The 24,007-nt window shown below is 51.1% G+C and overlaps 11 protein-coding genes across 11 annotated transcripts; 2 read left to right on the top strand and 9 right to left on the bottom strand.

Annotated features, from left to right (window-relative positions):
- Positions 1–93: 93 nt before the first annotated feature.
- On the bottom strand, positions 94–2,449 carry BDV14DRAFT_191153 (uncharacterized protein; the record flags this gene model as incomplete). The annotated part of the gene is made up of 3 exons (XM_073771453.1): positions 94–1,360; position 1,848; positions 2,362–2,449. 3 exons carry the CDS (start codon positions 2,447–2,449, stop codon positions 94–96), a joined length of 1,356 nt encoding a protein of 451 aa, XP_073626098.1.
- A 975-nt stretch (positions 2,450–3,424) lies between these two features.
- Positions 3,425–4,938, bottom strand: BDV14DRAFT_191152 (NAD(P)-dependent alcohol dehydrogenase; the record flags this gene model as incomplete). Its single annotated transcript, XM_073771452.1, has 6 exons — positions 3,425–3,505; positions 3,558–3,629; positions 3,690–3,740; positions 3,815–4,114; positions 4,190–4,623; positions 4,725–4,938. The coding sequence occupies 6 exons, from the start codon at positions 4,936–4,938 to the stop codon at positions 3,425–3,427; spliced, it is 1,152 nt and encodes a 383-aa protein (XP_073626097.1).
- Positions 4,939–5,266: 328 nt separating this feature from the next.
- BDV14DRAFT_177273 (aldehyde dehydrogenase domain-containing protein) lies at positions 5,267–7,476 on the bottom strand. Its single transcript, XM_073769385.1, has 8 exons — positions 7,363–7,476; positions 6,957–7,263; positions 6,716–6,888; positions 6,292–6,590; positions 6,195–6,235; positions 5,755–6,135; positions 5,508–5,703; positions 5,267–5,438 (listed from the first exon to the last, which is right to left on the bottom strand). Exons 1-8 carry the CDS (start codon positions 7,411–7,413, stop codon positions 5,417–5,419), a joined length of 1,470 nt encoding a protein of 489 aa, XP_073626096.1. The 5' UTR covers positions 7,414–7,476; the 3' UTR covers positions 5,267–5,416.
- Positions 7,477–7,496: 20 nt separating this feature from the next.
- BDV14DRAFT_177269 (uncharacterized protein) lies at positions 7,497–8,089 on the bottom strand. The gene has a single exon (XM_073769384.1). The coding sequence runs from the start codon at positions 7,752–7,754 to the stop codon at positions 7,503–7,505; it is 252 nt and encodes an 83-aa protein (XP_073626095.1). The 5' UTR covers positions 7,755–8,089; the 3' UTR covers positions 7,497–7,502.
- On the bottom strand, positions 7,497–11,557 carry BDV14DRAFT_177268 (putative nuclear serine protease HtrA2/Nma111). The gene is made up of 4 exons (XM_073769383.1): positions 10,662–11,557; positions 8,312–10,612; positions 8,067–8,264; positions 7,497–8,018 (listed from the first exon to the last, which is right to left on the bottom strand). Exons 1-4 carry the CDS (start codon positions 11,451–11,453, stop codon positions 7,848–7,850), a joined length of 3,462 nt encoding a protein of 1,153 aa, XP_073626094.1. The 5' UTR covers positions 11,454–11,557; the 3' UTR covers positions 7,497–7,847.
- A 232-nt stretch (positions 11,558–11,789) lies between these two features.
- BDV14DRAFT_177266 (uncharacterized protein) lies at positions 11,790–13,660 on the bottom strand. Its single transcript, XM_073769382.1, has 2 exons — positions 13,004–13,660; positions 11,790–12,833 (listed from the first exon to the last, which is right to left on the bottom strand). The coding sequence occupies exons 1-2, from the start codon at positions 13,212–13,214 to the stop codon at positions 12,157–12,159; spliced, it is 888 nt and encodes a 295-aa protein (XP_073626093.1). The 5' UTR covers positions 13,215–13,660; the 3' UTR covers positions 11,790–12,156.
- A 2,173-nt stretch (positions 13,661–15,833) lies between these two features.
- BDV14DRAFT_95082 (DUF2841 domain-containing protein) lies at positions 15,834–17,860 on the top strand. Its single transcript, XM_073777912.1, has 6 exons — positions 15,834–16,102; positions 16,154–16,355; positions 16,405–16,495; positions 16,544–16,887; positions 16,937–17,125; positions 17,172–17,860. The coding sequence occupies exons 1-6, from the start codon at positions 16,100–16,102 to the stop codon at positions 17,777–17,779; spliced, it is 1,437 nt and encodes a 478-aa protein (XP_073626092.1). The 5' UTR covers positions 15,834–16,099; the 3' UTR covers positions 17,780–17,860.
- A 366-nt stretch (positions 17,861–18,226) lies between these two features.
- On the bottom strand, positions 18,227–19,176 carry BDV14DRAFT_202167 (uncharacterized protein; the record flags this gene model as incomplete). Its single annotated transcript, XM_073773940.1, has 3 exons — positions 18,227–18,409; positions 18,602–19,024; positions 19,117–19,176. The coding sequence occupies 3 exons, from the start codon at positions 19,174–19,176 to the stop codon at positions 18,227–18,229; spliced, it is 666 nt and encodes a 221-aa protein (XP_073626091.1).
- Positions 19,177–19,844: 668 nt separating this feature from the next.
- On the bottom strand, positions 19,845–20,851 carry BDV14DRAFT_177264 (uncharacterized protein). The gene is made up of 3 exons (XM_073769381.1): positions 20,750–20,851; positions 20,287–20,661; positions 19,845–20,194 (listed from the first exon to the last, which is right to left on the bottom strand). Exons 1-3 carry the CDS (start codon positions 20,816–20,818, stop codon positions 20,030–20,032), a joined length of 609 nt encoding a protein of 202 aa, XP_073626090.1. The 5' UTR covers positions 20,819–20,851; the 3' UTR covers positions 19,845–20,029.
- A 338-nt stretch (positions 20,852–21,189) lies between these two features.
- On the bottom strand, positions 21,190–23,021 carry BDV14DRAFT_177262 (HSP70/90 family co-chaperone CNS1). The gene is made up of 3 exons (XM_073769380.1): positions 22,650–23,021; positions 22,309–22,581; positions 21,190–22,248 (listed from the first exon to the last, which is right to left on the bottom strand). Exons 1-3 carry the CDS (start codon positions 22,924–22,926, stop codon positions 21,533–21,535), a joined length of 1,266 nt encoding a protein of 421 aa, XP_073626089.1. The 5' UTR covers positions 22,927–23,021; the 3' UTR covers positions 21,190–21,532.
- On the top strand, positions 23,022–23,928 carry BDV14DRAFT_177261 (uncharacterized protein). Its single transcript, XM_073769379.1, has one exon. The coding sequence runs from the start codon at positions 23,391–23,393 to the stop codon at positions 23,844–23,846; it is 456 nt and encodes a 151-aa protein (XP_073626088.1). The 5' UTR covers positions 23,022–23,390; the 3' UTR covers positions 23,847–23,928.
- The last annotated feature ends 79 nt before the right edge of the window (positions 23,929–24,007 follow it).

The raw sequence follows: 24,007 nt of genomic DNA, 5'->3' as shown, positions 1-24,007 counted from the left end.
CATACAAAGTTCAAAAGCTACTTGGCGCCAATTTCTTTGCTCTCTCCTAACTTATGGCAATGTTGATGGATACGAGGCGGGAAAATATAGGCATCATGCATTCATGTCAATTGTCATGGCACCCATGGACAAAAAGAGATCGTCCAGGCTGCCGATGTTAATAGAATCTGGATATCCATCCTCCTTGAATCTGCCTCCAACTTCGAAATCATGCCGGACTAGTGAAGATGTGATCCCCAGCCTGTTAATTGCTCCTTCCCCTCGGTTATGCTTTCTCTCATTCAGTTTCATCAAAGCTTGACCCAGCAGGCTCTCAACAGCGCACACTCCGCGAAGGTTATACCGCGCAATGAGGGTTACATAGCCAGGGTCAAGATACAAACCACTGACATTCTCGCGGGGAGTGGTTGGCTCCGAGGTGACAGTGACATCCATCCCAGACACACATGCAAGACGCCGCGTCAGCCTCCTCAAGTTCGCTCTGCTGCGTCTAATCTGCGGTCGAAGTTCAGCCTCAGCCTCGTTCCTGTCGTCCCCATCAGACTCCTCGCCTGCAATAGCTCGTGCTCGAGCTACAAGTCCAGGCGCACGTACAATCTCCCGATAGGCCTGATCAACAACCGTGACAAGCTTACTCCCACGTCCCGCTCTCTCCTCCCTCTCAAAGGCCCTCGCATTCATATTCACCCACTCCTGCCCAGCAAGAATACATTCCTCCCCACTAACAAACGCCTCGCCAACAAAGAACCCCCGACAAGCAAGCATAATCGTCCTCCCAAAGCCGGTTAGAAAGGCATTCGCACCGCGCAGCCTCAACAGCTCCTTCACGCCACGCATATGAACCAGCCACCCACTAGAATCCTGCCCATCAAGAACCTCATATATTCCCAGCAAAATCGCAATAGTAAAGGTAATCTCCGCCGTGCGTCTCCGGTCATCGCCAATCATCATCTGCCGAAAATACTGCAGTAGGACGCCGTAGATATATCTGCTCTCTTCCATCTTGTCCTGGTCGCTATGTAATTTTCCAAAATACCACGACGCATAGCACCGCACCATCCAGTTCATCACGGCACATTGTGCGCGTTGGTCGTCGCGCACGTAGGCTATGATATCTTGGTCGACACGTCGGTAGAAGGCGGCGTATGTTGCTGGGAAGAGGATGGTGGAGACGAGCGTGTTAAATACTTCGCGCGTTTGCAGGTCCAGGGATTTGGCAGCGAGGGCTGGGGCGAGGGTGTTGTCCATGGGTGGTCGCCAGATGTTCGAGTGTCGATATCTGGTGATTCCCCGCGGCAATAATCTGTCATCGAGTCTGCTTATATCTGTATTTCCCAGGTCGGTTTCAGCGGCATAGTCGCTAATTTTCCTAGGGTGGTACTCTGCTTCTGCGTTTGGAGCGCAGTGTTCATCCGGATAGGTATCTCGCGCAGAAGAGTAACCCGACACACCTAGCAGCAACGGAGGGTTCATCACTGGATTTATTTCCTTGTTAAGAAGAATCTGTTGCTCCGTGGAGCAGGACTCCCTGTCCCTCTGAGGCTCAAGGAAAGAAGGCGATGTGCCCGATGGCTACTGCCAAGGGGTCCCCGCGAGCCGAGCCAACGCCCAGTCTACTATTTCTCAGGGCACCATGCGTGTCTCGGGAAACATGTTTTAATTGGTGTGCGAAACGACCTTGGTCTATGTTCTTGGAGACTTGAGATCCACGTGGATTCGGAGGGTGCTTTGAGCTCTGGGCCATGTGATGCGCAACTAAAGAGATTGGATGTCAAGCCCTTTCCCAGAGACTATTCCAAGTGAGACTAAAATGAACAGAGTCATGTCCAGATGCTCAAGCTACTTACTCTGCTTTGTGAAATCGAATAGGACAACTCGTCAGTCCAATCTCAGGCAACTTGGAATGAATCACCTCCCCACCAACATCCCAATCCCTACATCGGACCAAAATAGTCTCGAGATAAACCCTAATAATCGTCCTCGCAATCGACGTTCCTGCGCACCGATGGATCCGGCGCCCAAAACCCAAGTGCGTGCTGATGTTGTCCCTGTTCAGAATAAATTTATCTGGCTCGGGACACTGCTCTGGATCACTGTTAGCGGCTGAGTAAACGACTGTTATGGGCTCCTCGGCTAGTACAGTTGTCCCTGATATCTCTTCGGTTATTTTTACTGTTGATGCTGGGGTGTCGTTGTCGTTTGAGGAGGTAGATGTAGCGTTGTTGGGGAGATCCGAGTCGTCGAAGTCTGCGTTTGATGCTTATGAAGACGCTGAATCTGCAGTCCAAATGGAACAGTGTTAGACCCGGTTTCCAGCTCCTATCTTGACTTCCCCTTCAAAAAGGTGAGTAAATAACATACCATTCCCCCTCGTCAACCCAACCCCCAACCCCGCCGCAAGCCCAACAACAACACCCAGCACAGAAACAAGCATCCAAAGCCAAACCATCTTCTTCTTGCTCTTTCCCGCCGCAGCCTCCGCAGCCTGCGCGGCCATATAAGCCTATTCCATCCCCGGCTCTATTTGAATCGGTGCCTGCGCGCCTCATATACTCGATGCGTAGCTGCTTCCGTTGCCATTTCCGTATCCGTGCCCGTAGGGGTAGACTGCTTCGAGACCTGGTTGCGTGTTTACGGCTTCTTTGTAGGAGTCCATCATTGTTATTGTTTGGGTTTGGGTTGTCATTTTTGCGGTTTGATTTCTCTATGCCGGTATAAAAGTGGATAGTGTATGTGGAAGTTCGTGTAGGACATGCGCATGCGAGATCGGTATGTAATGTGAAATGTGGAGGAAACTCAAGAAAGGGCAGACGCAAATGCAGGGGAAAAGTCCGGTTACAGCAGACAGCAGACAGCAGACAGCGCCAGTTTTGTACGTGGGCGCTTGGGATCCATCACCACGAGCTATGGTCGAAGCTGGTATATGTGATAGGCCACCCTGAGCTTATGAAACAGGGTCCAGTCCAATCTGCTGTTTCCATCCCATCTCCTACATGGGTCGTGGTTATTAGTTAGGGATGCGGTGCCGTTAAGCGCTGGCCTTTTTTCGGAATGGGGTCAGATTACAGGGACAGTTTAGGCCTGTTTGATAGTCCTCGAATAACCATGCTTTGAGGAAGTTTCAAGCTAAGGCCCTCAAAGAACAATTGCTGTGGACTCAGTATTGTTCTCTGCCCAGTCTACTGCACACCAAGCCCTTTAAGCGCCGAACCAACATCAAGCGCCAACGTCGCTGGTTGGTTTTGAGTAGGCTATTTTTGGCCAGGATCGTGCTTGGTGGCGCTTAGATTGATGAGATCGAGATCGCCTTGCTCTTGAGTTTGGATCTGGGTTGACTTATATATGTACTGCTCTTGGTTTATGTGCGTTGGAGTACTCCGTATGTACGTCGCTTGCGCGATATGTCTTAGGCATATCTACTGTATCAAATGCCCTTCCAGTTTAGAACGGCCTTGACGACCGTACCATCGTCGAGTCCGGCCAAAGCCTTTTTAAATTCATGCGCCTGCTGCTGTTAGCTTTTGAATCCAGGATGGGCTAGTCGAGTCAGCACGCACCTCGAAATATGTGATTAGTTTATCGATCGGGAACCGGCCTTCCCTGTACCACTTTATCAACGTCTTGATTGCCTGTCGTCCTCTATATCAGTATCTGCTCTTCATATCATCAGGAAGGGCAAAAGAGCCTACCTCAGCAGGAACACAATCCCCCTCAATACAACCCACAACTGCTCTCCCCGTCTACATCACACACACGCCAATTAGCCTCTCCTATCCCACCCTTTCTTCCGTCCCCTAGATTTGGAAATACTCACATTAATATGCTGAATCGCATTAACCCCCAACTCATACTGCGCCGGCGGCACGCCAATAAGCACCAATTTCCCTCTCTGCCGTAGACATCTAAGCCCATCCTCAATAACAGTCGGTGTCCCCGTCGTATCTATAACCGTCGCAACACCAGTAGGCAACATCTCCGTGATCGCTTTATGCAAGTTGAATCCGACGGGCGATGTATCGAGCGTGTGTGTTGCGCCTAGGGAGCGCGCGAGGTCAAGTCGGGAGGAGAGTCTATCGACGCCGATTAGGGCTTTGAGGGGGCGGAGTGAGGCTGTCTATCGCGCATAAAGCGACAGATTAGCATCATGAGGGCTATAGAGGGAAGTATGGTTGGAGAGGGATATAAATACCATCAACGCAGCAAGCCCAACACTCCCCAACCCCAGAACAACAACCACACTCCCCTCCTCAGGACACGCCACATTCTCAATAGCACCCATCCCCGTCTGGAACCCGCACCCCAATGGCGCAAAGAGCTTTAATTCTTCTTCGTTGTTTATGAGGTTCTTTGCGTTAAGGATACAGCTGGAATCCACGATACTGTATCGCGAGAAACTAGACTGTCCGAAGAAGCGCGATGATATCTGCTCTCCTTTCTCTGATGCTGCTGAAGTGACGTGCCCTTTTCTCCCAACATAATTCTCCAACGCAAACGTATCGCAGTATGAAGGGTGTCTCTCAACACACTGCTCGCACTCCCCACATGAAGAGAACGATAGCAGGACCGGGTCCCCGATTTCAAGTCCCTTGACATTCTTGCCGATTTTGCGCGCGTAGCCGGATCCTACATATATCAAAAAACAAATTAGCACTGTACGCACTCCTCAATGAACCCTCCTCCCTCCCTCTCATCTCAAGTAACTATCAATATGTAGAATGTATCACCTTCATGCCCCATAACCTTTGGATAAGTAATCCCCCACTGCCCCCTCGGCACAGCAGAAAGTACAATGTCTGTATGGCAGACGCCCGAGGCGAGTATTTCAACTAGAACTTCATTGTCGTTTGGTTCATTGGAGACATTGACGTCTTCCAGCGCCCAGGAGAGGGCTGTGAAGCGGGGTTCGCGGGCGACGATTGCTTTTGTGGTGATTGACATGATTATACCTAGGGGCTTTGAACAGAAAAGAGGGAAAGGGGGAAGGAGGAGGGGACTGGGGATTGGAGAGTTCCCTTTGACCCCTCGTGCTCGTGCTCCTTGACATTGATCCTCGGGGTCCAGGCGTGGATTGTGCGGGGCAATGACAGTTCCCCGCTATTGTGGGACTGGTGTCGGGTGGAGGGGATCTACAGCGGTGTTTGAGATGTTGAATTTGGTGGATGTTGAGATATACAAAACTGGCGCTCTGTTGTATACATTAGGGCTTTTGTGGTGGTGGTCACGCATAATTTGCGGGGTGCATCAGGGTACCTTGGGGTCCATTGGAGTGTCCGTGGATGGAGGGCCATGGAAGGCATAAATTGTGCACATATCCATTCAACTACTGATAGCGAGTATATACAGCGTAATATGGTATTCTTCAAGTTTCAATAAGTTTTCATGATGAAATTTCAATCCCGATAATCATTTTACTCCTTCACAGCTTAGGAACATCCAGCCTACATCGTAGAAGTCAGTACCGTCTACGCCAGTCCCCCAACACCCAAAAGAACAGATGAATAACTTACTTGATGTGAATACTCTTCGCCTCGGTGTACTCCATAAGCCCATACTTCCCGAGCTCGCGTCCCTGTCCGCTAGCCTTAATTCCACCGAACGCAGTGTTGACCTGCGGCAGGAAGGGCGAGTTGACAGCGACGCCACCGCATTCAAGCGCGCTGGAAACGCGCAGGGCGCGGTCGAGATTGGATGTATAGACGGAAGCTGGCAACAATCAGCACTATTCTGGTATTCGCATGGGTAAGTGAATCTTACCAGCAAGCCCATAAACACTCCCGTTCGCCAACTCCAACGCCTCAGCTTCCGTCTCAAAACCCTGAATAACCATGACCGGCCCAAAAATCTCCTCCTTGACAACCGGACTCTCAGGATCCGGGTTCACAAAGATAGTAGGCTTAATGAAGAAGCCCTTATCGCCCTTGCGCTCGCCGCCCGTCAGGACCTCGCCGGTCTTCTTGCCGATGGCGATGTAGTTCATGATCTTGTCGAATTGGGCCTTGTCGACGATGGGGCCGTACATCGTGCTTGGGAACAGGGGGTTCTCGCCGAGGGTGGAGGAGGATTCTTCAAAGGCGGTCTTTATGGCGGCGGTGAATTTGGGGAGGAGGGATTTTTGGACGAGGACGCGGGATGTTGCTGTTTCCATATATCATTAATATATCTCGGATAGGAAGAGGATGGGGAGGGAGACGTACCGACACAAACCTGTCCCGAGTTAAACAGGAAGCCGCAGACCCTAGATATCATCATCAACACAGTCTCCTCATCGTTTCTTCTGGTCAATGGACATACCCCCCAAGCGCCTTCTCCAACTCAACATCATCAAACACAATAGCCGGGCTCTTTCCCCCAAGTTCCAGCGTAACCTTCTTCAAATTACTCTTCGTCGCCAAATCCTGCACGGCCTTGCCACCGCCCACAGACCCCGTAAAACTGATCTTCGCAATACGCGGGTGCGAAGCCAGCGCAGCACCGGTAGCAGCAGCACCATTCAGAATCTGCACGACGCCAGGCGGGAATCCAGCCTCGGCAAAGAGCGCTCCAAGGGCAAGAGCCCCGAAGGGGGATTTCTCGGAGGGCTTGAAGATGAACTGTTATATCCAATTTCATTTGTTAGTCTAGGTAATCAGGGTATTCCTCATGAAGTGATGCATGAGTGGCAAAGGGATGGTGAGAATGAGGGCAGAAGCGGGGCAATTCAAGTCGTGTAACGCACACAATTCCCCGCCGCAACAGCAGGCGCAATCTTCCATCCGATATACATGAATGTTGCGTTCCAGGAGGCGATGCCCGCGCAGACACCCAGTGGCTCATGGCGAACGATCTTGTACACGCCGTTGGACTCGGGGTATGTCTCGCCGCTGATTTTGTCGGTCCAGCCGGCGTAGTCTATCACAATCAATCAATTAATCAATCAATCAATCTAACCTTCAACTGTAAGGAAGAGTGGAACATACACCTCCAAACCTCAACCATATGCGCAATATCAAACATCTTCGTCGGCGTCACGGGCTTCCCCGTCGGCAGGGACTCCAAAATCGCAAGACGCTCCGCATCGCGTTCAACCAGGTCCGCGAATTTGAGCATGCATGCTTGTTTCTGGGCCGGAGATGTCTGAGCCCATGTTGTCTTGTAGGCTGTTGTTGCAGCGGCGACGGCGGCGTCGATGTCACTCTGGTTCGCGGCGTGGGCGGATGCAGCGATGGGGGATTCGTCGTAGGGGTTTGTCACGGTGAGGCGGTCGGGGGAGGCACTGTCGATGTACTTTTCCGAGAGGGAGGTGTTAGTGGAGTTGAGGTGGATTGAAGGAGTTGGTGGTGTTGTTAGGGTAGAGGGTGGAGACTGGGTGGTGTGACTGCGTACCTGGTTGTTGATGAAGAGCTGGGTTGGGAAGGGAGGAAGGGGTGTAGACATTTTGGCGGTATCTCAAAGAGCAAGTAGCTACAACCTTCGTCAACAATTAGAATATTATTTTTTGGCCTGACCGCAGCAGGTAAGACGCTTTATAGCAAGGGTGGTGATAGCGGGTGGAACTGTTCCGCAGTGGTTCCGCGCTGCGTTCCGAGTTGACATTCAACAGGCCAATCGATGATCGCAATCTCCGTTAGTGATACCCATAAGCAGTGTGCATGTGTTGTTAGTTGGAGTATATTCGATAGGAGCCAGCATAGAGGGGTGTGGTGCGGCATTAGCGGACATAGGATCAGGTGCGGTCTGCGCATTCTATATTGCTGACTTGCGGACTCCGCGGCCATCCGGATATATAGAATACTATTAACACTTTATTTATGTACCATGCGGATATACACGGTCTAAGCCGAGAATCGTATCTATCATACATTCCATCCCTAACATGCATCGGCCTCTACATCACTCACACCTTCCAACCCCTCATCCATTGCGTCTGGGTTGAGATTCGAGGCGTCCGCATCGACGCCGTCTTTATCCTTCTTGTCATGCGAGATCGACTTCCAGCCTAGTCGGTGAGACTCGTCCTTGATGTATTCGGACATGGGGAACTATCATAGTCAGCACAGCTTCAGTTTGGGAAAGGGTAATGGACATACGTAATGGTCGTTCTTCTTCATGGTAACCACCCACGGAACGTTATCAAATGTCACCGCGCGGAGTCGGAAGTATGTGTTATCCGGGATTTTCTTGACTTCTTCGACGAAGCGGTCGAGGTCTGGTGTGGGTACGCCATTGACAGCGGTGATGAAGTTTGTAGGTGAGAGACCGTATTGATAAGCGGGAGATCCGCGACTCTGCATTCATTAGCTTGATATCAGTGTACTGGTTAAAGCAGACGTACCCGTGCGCTGACATAGATCTCGCTATGTAGCTTGGAGATCTGCTGTCGGACGGCGTGGTGCGGCCGCTGCAATACAGCACCACAGAAGACGACCGCTCTATCCGTCTCCAAATCCTCTGTCGAGACCGTAGGAACCTGGATCTTCATCTCCTCCCCATTACGTACAATCAGCGCCTCTAGCATCTCCTTCTCATACATAATATCAAGCTCAGAAACACGAGTGATCAATTGTTCGTCCAGAGTGAGAATGATATCACCCTCCTGGAAGCTGTCCGCAGTCGAGTTGTACTCTGGCGGTGGGCAATCCACCTTGCGCACCATGAACAGTTGGTGTCGTGATGGGTTTGCCTTGGCCACCTTCGCGATCCACTCGTCCGAAACTCCCATGATTCGAGCCTGGCTCATCTGCACCACGTAGCTCTCCATGTTGAGAATTCGCAGTTTGGGCAAGACGCCTTCTTGGATTTTGTTGACGACCGGTAGAAGCGCTGGAGTTGCAAAACCGAGGTGGTACTCTACATCTTTATGTGAGTTTGGTGTACGTTCACCAAGATAGTTTAGCCACAATGCCTGAACAACGCCATCCTCGCCAACCAACACACCGTTAGAACACTGGCCGCTTAATCCAGTGTCCACCGTCACGGCATCAAGGTTGATCGCACGGTATCGCGGCGCGGAGGCATTTGCAGGAATAGAAACTGTCGTAATATCAGTGACGGCAGTCTTGGCAACCACAATGCGGAAGTTCTGGTTGAAGCCGACGAAAATCGTGTTCTGGCCTTGCTTGATATAGTCCGTGGCCAGCTTTGCGCTCTGAACTGGAGCCTGTACAAGAGAGGGATCGTATTGAATAATACAGTAATTCTGAAGAGGATGAAGGAAGACAACCTTGGCGGCGACAATAATCGAATCGGCCACGGTGACATTAATGTCGCAGAGGTTGTAGGGAACAATGGCCCGCGATACCACGACCAGTCCCTTATCAGCGTCAATGACAAGTCCGAAGCCAGTCTTCTTGGCTTGTGGGAAACCGTCCAGCTTCAAAGGCATCGTGCAAGACACACGCACGAAGCTGCGCACGATCTCCGCGGCAGCGGGCTGGCTGACACCGTCCAGTTGGATGAAATCAGCCTTCCTGGGAACCGGCGTAACGGCCTGAACAGGGTCCGCCAGGTCAGAGAAATCCCAAAGACCGCTGTCGTCATTTCGGACTGCCAGTCGCATCTTTGGGTGCCAATGCCGGTCAATATACACAATGCTTGTACCGCGCGTATGCAAGTCACGAATGTGACGGTACGAAATGACGACCCGCGAGCAATCCGGAATGGTCTTCATGACCTCCACAAACTCATCCAGGTTCCTTGTCTTTCGCTTGTCCACGGAGTCAATCAGCCATCCGGACAGAGTGTTTTCGAGTTTGAAGGAGCCTGCTGCTTCACAGACGTAAACACCCTTCGTGGCAATGGCATAGAGCCGAGATTGTTGATAAGATAGGTTGTGGAAAGTTCCACCAGCGACCGTTACAAATCGATCAGGAGTGATTGCATGCAGGTCACCAACATCGCATTCAACCTCCATATCTTGACCGCCTCTTTGCACCAGCAACCGCACCGACTTCCCAACACTAGAGTCGAGAATATCGTCTAGTCGGACAAAGCGAGTTAAGAGCTCGCCATTCACCTGCAAGAGGACATCACCTTCCAAGATCTTTCCATCTGCAGGTCCTTCGGGCAAGATGATCTCTGCAACCAGCATGCTGGTTTCTGTAGGTGCGGCCTTGCGGACCGCCGTTTCCCATTCGGGAGTTAGGCCTAGGCGTCGACACTCGTCGAAGGGTTTGAGAATCCATTGAGTCTGGATAGTTCCTCTCGTGATTGGCTCTCCACGGCGGATGCATTCCAACGCGCGCAGGGGCCTGTCCAGCGGCAGGAAGTAGTCGGTGGCCGCGCCGTCTGCACGACCACCAGCCTGCAGAGCTATCGCATTTCCATCGATATTCACCACCGGACTTCCGGAACTACCACCACTAGCTGCAGCGGCAGCCTGAATGTAATTGGTGTTGAAATCGCTATATCCCTCACCGTACTCGGGCGCGTTCCGGTCGAGCCGACTGATGACACCCGACAGAATACTCAGCTTCTCTCCCGCATCGTTACCCACAACCCGGATCTCCGAGCCCACGCGAGCTCCATCTGGTTGTAGCTTGAGCTCTCTGAGCTTCATATGACGTATCGTCTTGGGGTCGAACTTGAGGATACCAAAGTCGTGCACGGGATCTCGGTATACTGGACGGACATCGCACTAAGATTGTCAGCTACAGCTCACGACATACCACGGCCGAAAATCTTACCTCCTCGTGATTATCAAAGATGACGTATCCCCAGAACGGCCCCGGACAGACAACATGTCGATTGGTAAGAATATATCCGCGCTCTGCATCGACAACAAACCCCGTAGCCTGACTACTCATCGACAACTCCGTATCAAACGAACAAGTCTGACAGAAATGAATCGAAACAACACTTTTAACGACTTCCTCTATCGTAGCCTGCCACTCCGGAGAATCTGCCTGTGTAGGCCCAACGGCCAACAACGGAGCTAAATCGTCCTCCTCGCCCACATCATAGACAGTCCCATTGGCAGGGGTTGAGTCGCCCGGCGTAAGCGACGAGTTCTCCGGCTTCAAATGCTTCACTGGTCGGTCCGCCGCGGAAAGGGAGTTGCGCTTGCGTTTTGCGACGCCGTCCCCATTCATATTCGCTGTGTTATCTCTGACGTCTTCGCGGGATTTAGGTTCGGAGCTCGCTGACGATGACCGGGAAAGCTCAGATCGGGTAAAAGTCTGACTGGTGACACAGGAATCGGGCTTTGCAGCGGCGGCGGATGACCGGCGGAGCTGGATCGGGGTAGGGGTCGGGGTCGGTCGCCAACGCGCGAAAAGACGGCGGTTAATTATTGAAGTTGAGAACGGGGCGCTGGCACCTAGAATAGGCGACCGGGAGCTGGACTGGGGAGTAAAGCGAAGGGGAGAGGACCACGCGAGCAACGGTGCAGCTGCAGAGGGCGATGGCGCAGCAGCGGCGATGGCAGTGGAGTTGACAACACTTGGGCACCTTCTGTTAGCCAACAGCCAACAATACATTCACAAGGCTCCAACGAGCAAGACGACGAGCAGGAAGCGAGAGAATAAAAGCAGAAGGGGGCGTAAAGGAGGGTCAAGGGTTGAGAACGCGGCTGACCGAGACGTCAGGCGCTGCGAACCTTGACGGAAAGCAGAGGCGGAGTCTCTCACTAGTCAGTCCCTCTCATTACTACGCCGCTTGAGCCTCACTGATTGGGCCTGCCCCCTCCCCCCTCCTGCACCAAATCTCTGTCCGATGACCTTCCTTCAGGGATTTTATTTATATATATGAGAGCTTCATGTTACATTTGGGCTGCTTCTGCCTGCACGGGTCACGGGACTGGTTTGCAAATGATTGCTGTACTCATTTCAATATAGAAATACATATCTAGCTGCTCTATCTTATACATACATCGTCAAGGCGTTCATGTAGTTTGTATATCGCCATACCTCCACTCGGCGCGGTGGTATATATACTGCCCCTCGAACCCTGGCAAAATCCGCCAGGTACGCCAGGGCTATATAGCGACTCGCACGGGATTGAGAGGTTGGATCGAAGTTCCGCCAAATTTCTGGTCTCGCTCCAAGAGCCGAGCAGCGTACGTCGAAGACCTTTCGCCGATTTACCACCGGTTTTTCAAGGTGGTCATGGGCTCAATTCTCTCAGTGTCTGATATTGATGAATTTTATGATTGTAGGCGCGTAGTATCCTTCTCGCCAGGTCTCACACGACATTTTCAGAAGTTGGCGACAAGTTGGGGCCTCCATTTCCTTGGGATCCTTGCGCGCCAGGCTGGCCGCTTGCGGCTCCTTGAGCAGCCTGTGGGAAAAGCTCATTGAGCTTGGCGTACAGGTCGTTCAGAGCGGGTAGATGGGGAGGTGGTGTCATAATGCCCGGTGCTGAGGGAACCACTCCTGCGGACTTCTTGCCCTTGTCCGCTACGGTCGCCAGATAACCGAGATTGATTTGTAAACGGCGCATACAGTTGGCGTATTCAGGAGTCCTAGGGGCATTCTTGTCCGGTGTCGACTCTGATGTCGGTGACGGGTTCTCTTGCGATCCCTGTTGAGCGGGTGGGCCGCCCGCTTTGCCGGACGACTGGAGATTGATGACCTCTTGCAGCAAAATGGAGTTGATTTCCAGGAGTACGGAAACGCGCTCTTTCTCACGCGCTACCGCGGCAGGCGACTGGACGGCCGGTGCGGAGCTTTGAGACGCGACTTGTGGGGTCGGAGTCGGTTGTTGAGGAGGTATCATACCCTTCGCCATACCGGATGCCATATTCTGCGGGAAAGATTGCGCTTGAGTCGCGGGGATGTTGGGAGTTGATGTTGTTGGCTGAGCGAAAACACCAGAGACGGGAGGTTGTGTAAATGGAATTGAGAAGTTCGCGTGAGGTCCTGCAGACGGAAAATAAAACGCGTCAGTCGGTAATCATCACAAAGTTCGACTGCAAGCTTTGAGGGCGTGCGCGCAGAATTGACTTTCTCCAGCTCAACCAACGTCGGGGGATCAGGCAATGGTTGCTGCTCAGGAGACACGAGAAAAAGAAATCAACAAGCAAACGTACCTGACGATTGTTGAGGGAAGCCCGGGGGCATCATATTTCCGCTGGCTTGTTGGAGTTGTACAGCGCCAAAGGAAGGCTGAGAGGGGGCATTCGACTGAGGGAAGGAAGGCATTTGGTTCGGGTAGTAAGGAAACTGCTGCGGATTGCCCTGGGAAGCAACAGGGAAACCTGGATTATGCTGCATTGGGTAGCCGGAAGCGTTGGGGTCCATGGTCGCGGCGCGCTCAGGAGACTTGGAGACGCGGGTCAGATAATAATAGCGTTGTTAAGGATAGCAGGGTTGATTGGGGATTCCCCAGTTCCTCTTGCGCCGGCCCAGATCCGACTCGACGTCAACGCGGGCAGGACAATGGGCAAGGCCAAAGGGCCGTTTAGCTGGGGTTTTAGGTAAAGATTCGGTAAAGCAGGAAAAAGAAAGCTGCGATCACCAAAAAGGTGATTGGTTGCGACAACGAGCGGTGGTGTCGAAAAGAGTGAATCGGGCTGATAGAGAGCAGATCGGGGCAAAAGAGATTTGCTGGTTGATCGGCCGCGGTCGAACGACTAATGCGAGCTTGCTGGGCGGTGGATGAGGAATGAATGAACGCTAAGGCCAATTTACAACAGGAGATGGGCAATAGTGTACAGCGTAAGAGACAGCGCAACCGAGACAGGTTGAAGAGGAAGAGAAGCTGTCGAGGTGAGAAGGTCATGTGCTTGATCAGTATCCGTGTATTGACAGGTAAATACGAAAGTAGTGTACTGTTTCTGTGACATAAAAGTGCTGAAATTAATGTAACTTACGTAACATATATACCCAAACACCATTATCAATACATAGCTTCCCCGGCTTACTCCCAACGTCGCATCGCCATCCTTCTTCAACTAATCTCCTTTCCTCACAGCTTTGGGGTCTGTCATTTCTCAAAACTTGAATCATGAAATTGACTTGGAGGCTGTCGGATCATTGCGGAATCAAACCGCGGAACTCTACAAGATGGCCTAGTCCATTGGCAGACACCAGAGGTCGCAGCCCCCTTACCCCCATGACTCTAGACGCAGAATAAACAAAGTACAAAGTACTCTGTACCTTTCTCTTCGCGCGGACAACCCCTGGGTCATTCAATCTTCCAGTCCAGACTCCATGACCGAAAGTGTGCTATTCAAAGGCGCCTTCTTGGCTGTTTCAGCCTATATGATAGAAAGCCGGCTTGAGGATCCGCATCCAGAACTACAGCGCTAGGATCAATTGCATGTTCGTTAAGCCTGCGATCAATCGTGTGGCAATTGTCATCATTAACTTCCCAGTTGCAACTTGTCGGCTCCAGGACGCTGCGGAACAAGGCAGACGCCGACCTCGACATACAGTTCAACTATGAAATATCTCCGGAAGTCTTCCAGGATTTGTTGGGAGACGAAAAGGTCATCAAGCTGGAAATTCCGGCACGTTAATCTAGATTACAATGCCTTTCTCGATTTCGCCTAGATGGGGTGTCGTCTGCTGCTCCGCCGCCACTATGATCAGCGTGACCAGTCATATGTCCGTGGTGGATCTATATGCATTGTCATATTCCCACCTCGACAGATCAAACCCCTGGTTTCTTCTACTCCAATGAAACGGCAAAACTGGCGTTTTGTTATCTTATTACCGGAAGCGAATAGTTGTCGTCGTCCTCTTCCAATTTATACGGGACCGGCGGCGATTCGCTCCAGTGCGCTTTCACTGGGGAATCTGGACCCTACTTTTCAGCAGTTGCCAACAAGTCCGCAGGCGTACTGGTAGCCTATCACAAATTGGTCAACTACGATTCTTTGCATTCGTTAAACGGCCTCAACGGTACGTCAAGGAACAAGCTTTGTCCTATCCAAGCGCCTTCCAGACATCCCGGCAATATTATCCATGCGCACAACGCAACATTATCTCGCTTGCACATCTCTCACTTCCCAGGAACCAGATGGATGGTTTCACGGATATGCAGGTCTTCCTTCCGATCCGCTAGCCTAATGTCAGAGGCCCAAAACAGATGTCGTTCGTGAACTTTATCCGGCCGCAGCTAGTCGTTGGCGCTCTCAACGCCTAGAGTACCCTGTTAGGTCCGCATTCTCACTTCATGCTGGGGCTGGAACGAAACAACCCAAATCGATTATAGACCCACATCCAGTACAAGTCTACGCCATGCCGAGCATGTGAGCTATGGATAGCTCTCTTCATAGGGAGCAAAGTACCGGGAGAGTGGAATCCGCCACAGGTTGTCGAAAACATCGACCGCTGTATTTGTCACGTTTATACATGGCAACATTAGAGTTCAGACCCATCATGCTGTCCGGACTCCCCGGCGAGAACGAGATCACCTTGCTCGAGGTCATCGTGATCATGATAGAGATGGGAATATTCTACCATGGTATACCAAACCGATACGAGGCTGACGCTGCTTTGTCAAGATTCGCCGTAAAGAGCGTACTCTCGGCTTCCGGCAGTCAAGGCCACTGTGGATGTTGCTGCTGCAGCAATACCACTGGTAGAATTGCAATTGGCCTCCACAAGTGTCAAGTTCGGTTGATCACCGGTGCAGATGTTAAATAAGGATGCAGAGGTGCATTAGCCTGGAACATCAGGCGCATCGAAATTCCATGATCCCGGTCGATATCGCCTCTCGGGACCCGCGTTGCCACGCTATTGAGAAGCTTCCCATGTTGGAGTCATTGCGTCGAGTGGCAGGCCGGCAGGCATCCGAATATTCTCAACTGGGGTCCTCATAGTGTGTGGGGACATCCTTATGTTTTCCCTTCTTGTCGACTTGCCTCTCGATCACTTCCCCTCTGTCGGCTGACGAACTCTATACGGTTTGTACTTGCCATCTGCCCATCCTCTAACGTGGGATCCAAAGCACCAAATGTGGATCTTAAGCTGAAGCAGTTGCTTTTCTTTAATTTTCCTGGCGCTCATCAGCCATTTACTCATAAGTTAAAGTCTTCCCCCATGCTCTGTCGTTGTCTTTCCTAGATCGACAGCCAGCAAACGTTCTTCAGCCTCTCGGAAACCCTCACCAGTCACTGCTCCATTCGAGAGTTTCTGAATTCGAACATTCCTCCTGTGCAGATTCCACGATTACGATCATGGTTTGTTTGGATCAGATGCAGCACATGGACTTGACTGATTGCCCTATTTAGTCCGCCGCGGCTCCAGTGGAGGGGCCATTGGACAGCTTAGCATCTCACCATTTCGCACTTCTCTACATTGATGAGACTGGAAAACTGCGCTTCGAAGCCTCTCCTTCGATTGCAAATGACTGCCACAGTATACTATCTTCGGATGTAACGCAATCATTCTTGAAAGCAGTTGCACTTTCCGGGGATGGCACAAGACCTGCCAGTACGGATTCCAACCAAACATATTAGCAGACGCTAAATGATCTTGCCAGATTCGTTTGAATACACCTATAATTTCCGCAATCGAAGAAGTCCCCTCTCTTCAGAGCCTCGGACTCCAAGCTACAGTCGCAGATCCTCTATGTACGTCTACATCCACCATTGGTGCTTTATCACTTCTAACAAACCTAGTTCCGAACTCGCTGACGGTAGCAAAAAGCGGAAACGCGAATCACACGAACACGTCCTACCAATGAACATAACATGCTATCCCAAGAGCATGCTCCCAATCGCCAACAAAGCCCTCCTACGAAAATACTACGAAAAGGCGTTCGACAGCCTGCACCAGACAAACTGCCGCATTCTAGCAAAGGCTTATGTTAAACTCGTCGAACCGCGAAAGCAAGTCAGCTACCCATACAACGGCCACAAGAACATCGCAGGTGTTCCGCACAAGCTTGACCCGGAAGACACAAAGCCCCCATGGTGGCCGGAAGGCGTCATCCACCGCGAGCCGGACCACCTCAAGAAGCCGGGTAAGTGGTTGATGAACTAACTTGGCTTCGACTGTACTAATTCTTACAGACCGCATCCGACTCCTCGTTCACATTCTCTGTGAGCTCCGCGGGAGCCACGCTATTGACGTGGAGAAACTCAAAGAAGCAGATCAATCCATCCGTCGACAAATCGCACCCGTTGAGCGCCTACAGGTCTTGGATGAGATCTACCGAGTTCGCGGGGAGGAAGAGCGGTACCTTGACGGCGGCGGCACTGGTATGTATCATTCTCGAGACGGAAGACACTCGCTAACACGCATCAGACACCCAAGCAGTGGTCTATGTCTCCCGCGTTCATCTTCCAGACGTAGCAGATTCCCAAGCATCTACATTCTCACCCGCCGCCTCTTTCTCTCAATCCAATAACTCTTACCGCCAAGACATCCCCGACTTAGAAGCTCATACCTCTGTCTTTCCTACAAATCTCTCAACCGTCGGCTCTACCATGACCCGACAAGGTGCAGAAGTCTCGCCGCATTCTGCCCAGTCGGTAGTCATGCCCTCTGTCCCGACTACTTCTCCCTGGGACGCATGCCATCTTCCCGTCCCCGTCTCCTCAGCACTTCCACCACTCAGCTCCACCATGAAACACCCCAGCATCGACTCCTCTGCGGCTCCATACACCCTCAACTACTTGACATCAATGTACCAGCACCATGACTCCGCACCGACATCAACATTCGATATGCAGCCGTTCGCGATGAACTCCTATTCTCAGCAGCAGATGGCTCCCTCTCATTCTCACTCTCATTTGCCTCAGCATACCGCGTACATGAACGAGCCGCATCCCGGCACTTCTGTACCGATTCATTCTATGGGCTCTTCTGCTTCTACTTCCGGATACGGACAACCCTATTACTTCGGCTACTAAACATTTTGCCGGCCGCACATTGTGACACTATGTATACTATTGGTCTTGTATAACACTTTTCTTGGTTTTAGCGTGCATTTGATCTGGCATTTATCATTGGCCTCTTGCATATTGTTTCCTTTCCGTCTGTTGGCCTTTTGATTGTCTCTCGGTTTTGGCGTTCAGGGCACATTACATCTCGGCGGCGGCGGCGGCAGAGCGTGATCCATATAGAAAAATTCTTCTTGGTGCATAAACATAGAGAAATACAATATAATAACTAATGTCTAGTCATTGATACCATGATCTTCCGATCCAAACTATCACTTCATGCATACGTACAATCCAGTGCAGTTTCAAATGTGTAGTTTCAAATAGGATAAGTAGAGTAGAGCCCAGCTCATATACCTATACCTAAATATGCAACCCATTAAGACTATCATACCAACACTCATAACAAAAGCCACCTCACGACAAACGCTCACACCAATCCTTATCCTTGTCGCCATTAATAAGAACCGTCCAGTGATCAGCATGATCCACCCATCCACCAAACGGCTTTTTACTGTGCCCGTCGTAGCAATCGTCAAAGATAGCTTGCGCGCTATCAGCGATGAAATTGTAGCTTGGGAGTGTGAATTCTTTGGGTCCCTATATGCGGAAGATGGAATTATTAGCAATACATCTCAGGGCAGGGCAGGGCAGGGCAGGGCAAGCGATGCTATATAGGTAAGTTTTAGGGGAGGGAGGGGCTGCATGTCCAGGTAGGTAGGCAGGTAGGTAGGTAGGTACCTACCTAACTCACTCGGACAAGAAGAAGAAAAAAAAAGAAACAGAACTCACCCAATTACACCAATTAATCGCATCCCCCCAAGAACAACTGACAACAGCGCATTTCCCCGGGGGGAGCTCTGGCTTGCCCTCGCGCTTGCGGAGGTACTGGATGCCGTCCTTGACGCGCTTTCGTAAGGCGCCTTTTTTCTTGGGGTTCGGTTCGCAGGTTAGGGTGTGTCGCTTTTGATTCGAGGACGGGTGGCTTTGGCTTTCGGGCATGCTGCTGTTGGGGAAGAGAGCGGTGTAGTCGGATGTTTTGTCGAGGGTGCTGGGATGTTCAATCTCGACTTCTTCTTTTGAGAAGGGGGAGTCTGGGAGGATTGTTGCGTCGACGGGGGTTGGGGTTGTGGTTGTGGTTGTTGAGGCTGAGAGGGGGGTGCTTAGGGCTGTTGGTGGGTTGGGGGTGGAAGAGGGTGCTTGGGGTTGCGGGAGCTATATGTGGGAGGGTATAAGTGTTAGCTTTTATCTGATCTTGTAGATGGAGAGGTAGGTATTGTTTGTAGGAGCTGGAAAGGGAGACATACAGCCGAGACTGTCGCCGTCAAGGCGAGTAGGGTCGTGATCCATGTAGATTTGGGGTACATTATGAAAAGATGTTCAGGAAGCCTGTCCTGAGTCTGAGTCGGTGTATGTATGTTGGGACGTTGGGATATCGGGATTAGAGATTAGAGATTAGAGATTAGTACCAAGGGTATCCAGAGGGGGGTAAGAGGCATATTTGAAGTATGAAGGCATAATACCTCTTAGGGCTGAGCGCCAGATGACCCCATCCAGCAGAGACACTTCTGCGACTGTTCGTGAGTGACATTCTTGATGCTTGTGGGAAGATCTTTGAGTTGGTTTAGTTGCTCTTTCACAGTTACATTCAAGTTCCAGCTGGTTTGAGTTCTGGACAAAGGGTTTGGTGTAAGTGACTTTGTACAGAGAAAAATCGAATAAGCTCTTTATGCAACTCCCTTTTGGACGTTGCAGTTTGAGTCTCGTCAGTGATGGGTCCAGGGCATTGCTTAGGCTATTTCAAACGCCCATTGTTGTGAGATCATCAGGTTTCTATATAGGGTATTCTGGCTTGACTTTGGTATCTGACATGTTCTTTCTTTTCTGCTTGTCTCTTGGTTTTGGTTTGGGCATATTACATCTCGGCGGTAGTGGCAGAGCATGATCTATATAGAAAAGTCCTTCTTGTTGTATCCTTATAGAGATAAATACAACATGATAATTAATGTCTAGTCAACAGTACCACAATGTTTCTGTTTAAATTATCCATTCATTCATTATTCATCAACAATATCAGACATTGATTTAGCATATACATACACCAAATCCAAGTCCCAGTGCAAGTTAAAGAGAGAAGTAGAATAGAACAGCTCATATGAGCCCATACCAGTCCAACCCAAATCCAAATCCAATTTCAAATCCAGTCCAGCCAAGTCAAGATCAACACTTCCAATGATACCCATCGATACCAGCATACCAGCCATCCTTGTGATGCACCTGCCCGCCAAAAGGCCTTCTGACGTCCCCCTTCCAGCACTCATTCTTAAGCACTTGCGCGCTGTCGGCGATATTATTGAAGCTTGGGAGGTAGAACTTCTTAGGTCGCTAGACACGAACAAGAAGAGAAGCAGCCAGTCAGTCAGTTATGGTTCGTATGAGTTGGGTAAGTATAGGTAAAGGCAGGGTAGATTCCTCACCATGTTACACCAGTAGATCGCGGCATTATAAGAACAGCTCACGACGGTACACTTGCTTGGATCGAGATCGGGTCGGCCCTTGCGCTTGCGGAGGTACTCGATGCCTTCTGTTATGGGGATGACGTCGGCGGCGATATATTCATCTCGCCAGCAATCTACGGTGTGCCGTTTTTGAAGGTGCCCGTCGGTTTCGGTTTCGGACATGGTGTCGTTTAGCAAGGAGATGTCAAAGGTCCAGTCGGCGTTCCTGGGTTGGTTGTGGTTGAGTTCGACTTCAGCGTCGACTTCAACTTCTTCTTTGCTGAAGAGGGATTCGCGGAGGATGGTTGGCGAGACGGGAATGGGCGTTGGGGCCTGGGGTTGGGGTTGGGGAAGCTAGATGGAATTGTCAGTGGATAGTTCAGTTCTGTAGAGAGGTGTGGTTTGTAGAGTGTAGAGGGTGTGGTTGGTGGTGGAGACATACAGCCCAGACCGAGGCAGGTGCCATCAAGGCAACAAGGCCCAAAATAACCGCGATAAGCCTGAAATACATTATTAGGTAACTCTGTTTGTTTGTTTGTTTAGTTCAACAAGTTCGTCTTGAGAGTGGGACATGAAATAGGCACGAGGGTACAACGTATCTTTATACCACTTATAAATGTTAGGGCTGGCAAACTGAATATCATGCGACACCAGCAAGAACCATTCCGCAACCTTCCCTCAATAGCAAGGGTGAAGTCATTCAGGAACAGTTGCGGACGTCCGTGTCTGATGGTGCCTTTGAGCGGATTGGGCTGTTCTTTCACCATTACCTGCATATAATCTAGGCCCTTGACAAAGGGCTTGCAGGAGCTGCGCGATTGCTGTCAAAGCGCAGGTTGCTAAGTTCTTTATGCCACGCGCTTTTGGTGTTGCAGATTTAGTCTGTGTTGGTTTTTAGGTAGTTTCACAACTCGTTGCCTGTGTGACACTGAAGGCGAAACGTCATGAGATCTATAGATTTCTATTGAGGGTATTCTATTTCGGAACAAGCTCTATAGGCCAATTTAGGGCGGCGGCAGGAGCGAGTGTCGCCCATGGCGATGACGCTGAGGCATCGCTGTTGTGCTGTTCGACGATGCTACGCTACCTATGGCTGCACGCAACAATGCAGACACTCGGGGTTGTAAAGTAGGCACGTCTCGGCGCGGCGCTGGGTGAAGCTTCCTCGGTCGGATATGGCAGACCATCAACGGACTGATGGTCTTGATTGTCTTGAGTTCCCATTTCAACCCGCCTTCCTGGCCTTCATAGCAGCGATAAACTCCTTACTCTTCCCAGACGGCACAACATAGATCCTCACCAACTCATCCACAACCTCAACCTTACTCCCCGACAGAATCTGCAGCATCGGGATCTTCTTCCCCGCCTTGATCATTCCCCCGGTACACGTGTCCATAAAGCACTCCACGTTCCCCTTTGTATACTCCTTCTTGGTATCCCACGGCAGCGGGAAAATGTAGTCCAGATGGTCGTCAATAGAAGTAGCCTCGGGGAATCCCTTGATGAAATCGGACTGTGCGTCCATCGGGTAAAGCAAGACGGTGGGGAACTCGAGGGTAGATTCGGGAGAAAGCGGGTCAGGCGTGAGTTTGATCGTGGCGTCTTCCATCTCGGGCGGCTGGTCTGTCTTGCGGGTCCGGATTTGGCGCGCCAGGAGGGCGGTGCTAAGCAGGGTCTTCTCTTTCTTGGTGCGCTCGTCTTCGGCGCGGCGCTTGGCGGCTAGACGTTCTAGGGAGGCTTTGCGCTCGGAGACCTTGGTGGAGATTGTGACGAGGGGTTTGTTAGATGGATCGAGGGCTAGACCGCGCTGAGCGACGTCTTCGGCTTCGGCGATCTTGTCGAGGGCGTAAAGGGCCATGGCGGAGCGGTAGTATGCTTTGACGTTGCGAGGGTTGAGCTTGAGGACTGCGGCGCAGTCGAGGGTTGTTGAGCGGTAGTTCTCTACATCACTCATTTGTTAGCATTCGACTAAAGCCCCCAAGCCGGGTAAGGACAACATACTCAGTTCCAAATTACACAACGCCCGGTTGATGTAAGACGCTTCCTCAACCTCCCTCTGCAGCCGTTCCTCCTCCTTCTCATCCTCAGGCTTATCCCACTTCTGCTCCTTGCTGCGCAGCACCGCAATACCCTTGGTATAGTACTCCTTCGCATCAATCCATCTCTTCTCACGCGCAGCCTCATTCCCCTGCTCACGGAAGTTCTGCGCGACGTCACCGCGTGTACCTTCGTTCTGGAGTGCGCGGAGCGCATCAAGCATGATGTTTTCGCCGTCTGCGCATCCACGAACATCAAGTTAGCACCCTATGTCATCAGGAGGTAAAAATTGTGAGAAAACACACGCTCATCCCCCGCCTTGCTAATATCAGTCATAAACAACGGCGTCTTATTCAGAATATCCGCCAACTCATCCGTCGTATGCGAATCCACAGCCGCCATCGCCGGCGGAAGATCCGGTTTCTGCGCATCCTTCTCCGCCTGTCTCATTCTTTCTTCATTTCCAGGGACAGGTAGCTCGGGGCCGGCTGTTGGCGGGGTAGTTGGTTGCGGTGGGGGCTTGTTCAGGTCCATCGACTCGTCGAAGTCGTCGGGAAGTTCTTCGATTTGCGGGTGTGACATTTTGGCGGTGTTTGTTGGAGCCGGAGCTCGTTTGCGTAAGTAAGAGGTAAGTTGTATAGAGGGGCTGGTGAGGGGTTGTTTTGCTGAGTTCTTCTGTCGGAGATGATGCGGAGAGAAATTTTGAGACAAACGGTACAAACTGGTGGGGAGGGCTAGCCCTATACAATTGCTGAGGGACGACGCAATTTAGATGAGTTTGGATAATCAATTAGGTGGATTGTTTGCTTGAGTATACCTTGTTCTTTGTACTGTAGAGATTGCACATGCAGTATGTTGTATTCTCTTGCAGAGTTCGTAAGCAGCGAGCGTTTGCAGGTACAGTGAACTTCTTTGTACAACACCAAACATATATCTTGCAGTCTGTAGCATTCTAATGCCTACATCTGAGCAATTTCTCTTCTTCTACAAGTCTACAAGCCTACATTTACCATTATCCAACTCAAGTCATACTACCACTTACCAAAATGACTCAATCCGCGGCATCCGCCCTGCGAAACCTAACCGGTCTATGTCAAGAGCAGAAGACCAGGCTCATTTCCTCCATCGCGAAAGACATGACCACCACGATCCTTATCATATCTCAAGAGATCGTCAACGGCAATCTGAATGCAGACAATACCACACCTATCCACGATTTTATGTCCACCATCTACCACCACGAACGCGCTCAACTCCGAAAGATGGAGCGCAGAGTCGCACGTTATCGGCGCCGAGCGAGACAGTATCGAACTGAAAAGCGACAAGCGCGACGCATTCTCGCGGATATGGTTCGGAAGACGAAGGCATTTATCTTGGATCACAAGGCGCGCGCTGAAGCCGGAGCATGGGTGCTGGATAAGCAGGGTTCACGAGCATTGTCGGAATCGGGATCGGGCGGTGATGCGACTATCGGGCTCGGCGAATCATCGTTGGCAGAGTAATTTGGTCCGGGGAATGATAACCGGTATGGAGAAAAGGGAGAATGGGGAAATCCCGAGGTTGTTCAACTTTGCCATTTTCTGAGGTCGCGCTCTCGGCCGGGTCATCTGTCGGCTATTGCTCACTGTTTCTGCAAGAAAACAACAAACTTGTTAGAGGTCAT

This window comes from Aspergillus stella-maris (assembly GCF_047715825.1).
Source record: "Aspergillus stella-maris strain CBS 113639 unplaced genomic scaffold BDV14scaffold_44, whole genome shotgun sequence".
NCBI classification, from domain to species: Eukaryota; Fungi; Ascomycota; class Eurotiomycetes; order Eurotiales; family Aspergillaceae; genus Aspergillus; species Aspergillus stella-maris.
The sequence above is the reverse complement of the archived record's forward strand: the minus strand, read 5'-3'. Positions and strand labels throughout refer to the sequence as shown.

Bases quoted from the DNA above. Each gene is read 5' to 3' on its own strand.
- BDV14DRAFT_177261 (XM_073769379.1), top strand. From the start codon at position 23,391: ATGACTCAATCCGCGGCATCCGCCCTGCGAAACCTAACCGGTCTATGT.
- BDV14DRAFT_95082 (XM_073777912.1), top strand. The intron at 16,356-16,404 runs GTACGGATTCCA...TGATCTTGCCAG, and splicing joins GGATGGCACAAGACCTGCCA to ATTCGTTTGAATACACCTAT. The intron at 17,126-17,171 runs GTATGTATCATT...AACACGCATCAG, and splicing joins CCTTGACGGCGGCGGCACTG to ACACCCAAGCAGTGGTCTAT.
- BDV14DRAFT_177273 (XM_073769385.1), bottom strand. From the start codon at position 7,413: ATGTCTACACCCCTTCCTCCCTTCCCAACCCAGCTCTTCATCAACAAC. The intron at 6,889-6,956 runs GTATGTTCCACT...TGATTGTGATAG, and splicing joins TATGGTTGAGGTTTGGAGGT to ACTACGCCGGCTGGACCGAC. The intron at 6,236-6,291 runs GTATGTCCATTG...GATGATATCTAG, and splicing joins TTGGAGAAGGCGCTTGGGGG to GGTCTGCGGCTTCCTGTTTA.
- BDV14DRAFT_177266 (XM_073769382.1), bottom strand. From the start codon at position 13,214: ATGGACCCCAACGCTTCCGGCTACCCAATGCAGCATAATCCAGGTTTC. The intron at 12,834-13,003 runs GTACGTTTGCTT...TTCCGTCTGCAG, and splicing joins CTTCCCTCAACAATCGTCAG to GACCTCACGCGAACTTCTCA.
- BDV14DRAFT_177262 (XM_073769380.1), bottom strand. From the start codon at position 22,926: ATGTCACACCCGCAAATCGAAGAACTTCCCGACGACTTCGACGAGTCG. The intron at 22,582-22,649 runs GTGTGTTTTCTC...GTGGATGCGCAG, and splicing joins TAGCAAGGCGGGGGATGAGC to ACGGCGAAAACATCATGCTT. The intron at 22,249-22,308 runs GTATGTTGTCCT...TGAGTGATGTAG, and splicing joins GTTGTGTAATTTGGAACTGA to AGAACTACCGCTCAACAACC.
- BDV14DRAFT_177269 (XM_073769384.1), bottom strand. From the start codon at position 7,754: ATGGCCGCGGAGTCCGCAAGTCAGCAATATAGAATGCGCAGACCGCAC.
- BDV14DRAFT_177268 (XM_073769383.1), bottom strand. From the start codon at position 11,453: ATGTATTGTTGGCTGTTGGCTAACAGAAGGTGCCCAAGTGTTGTCAAC. The intron at 10,613-10,661 runs GTAAGATTTTCG...TGACAATCTTAG, and splicing joins TCTTTGATAATCACGAGGAG to TGCGATGTCCGTCCAGTATA. The intron at 8,019-8,066 runs GTATGTCCATTA...TGACTATGATAG, and splicing joins TGAAGAAGAACGACCATTAC to TTCCCCATGTCCGAATACAT.
- BDV14DRAFT_177264 (XM_073769381.1), bottom strand. From the start codon at position 20,818: ATGTATTTCAGGCTTATCGCGGTTATTTTGGGCCTTGTTGCCTTGATG. The intron at 20,662-20,749 runs GTATGTCTCCAC...AATTCCATCTAG, and splicing joins CACCTGCCTCGGTCTGGGCT to CTTCCCCAACCCCAACCCCA. The intron at 20,195-20,286 runs GTGAGGAATCTA...GTTCGTGTCTAG, and splicing joins CGATCTACTGGTGTAACATG to CGACCTAAGAAGTTCTACCT.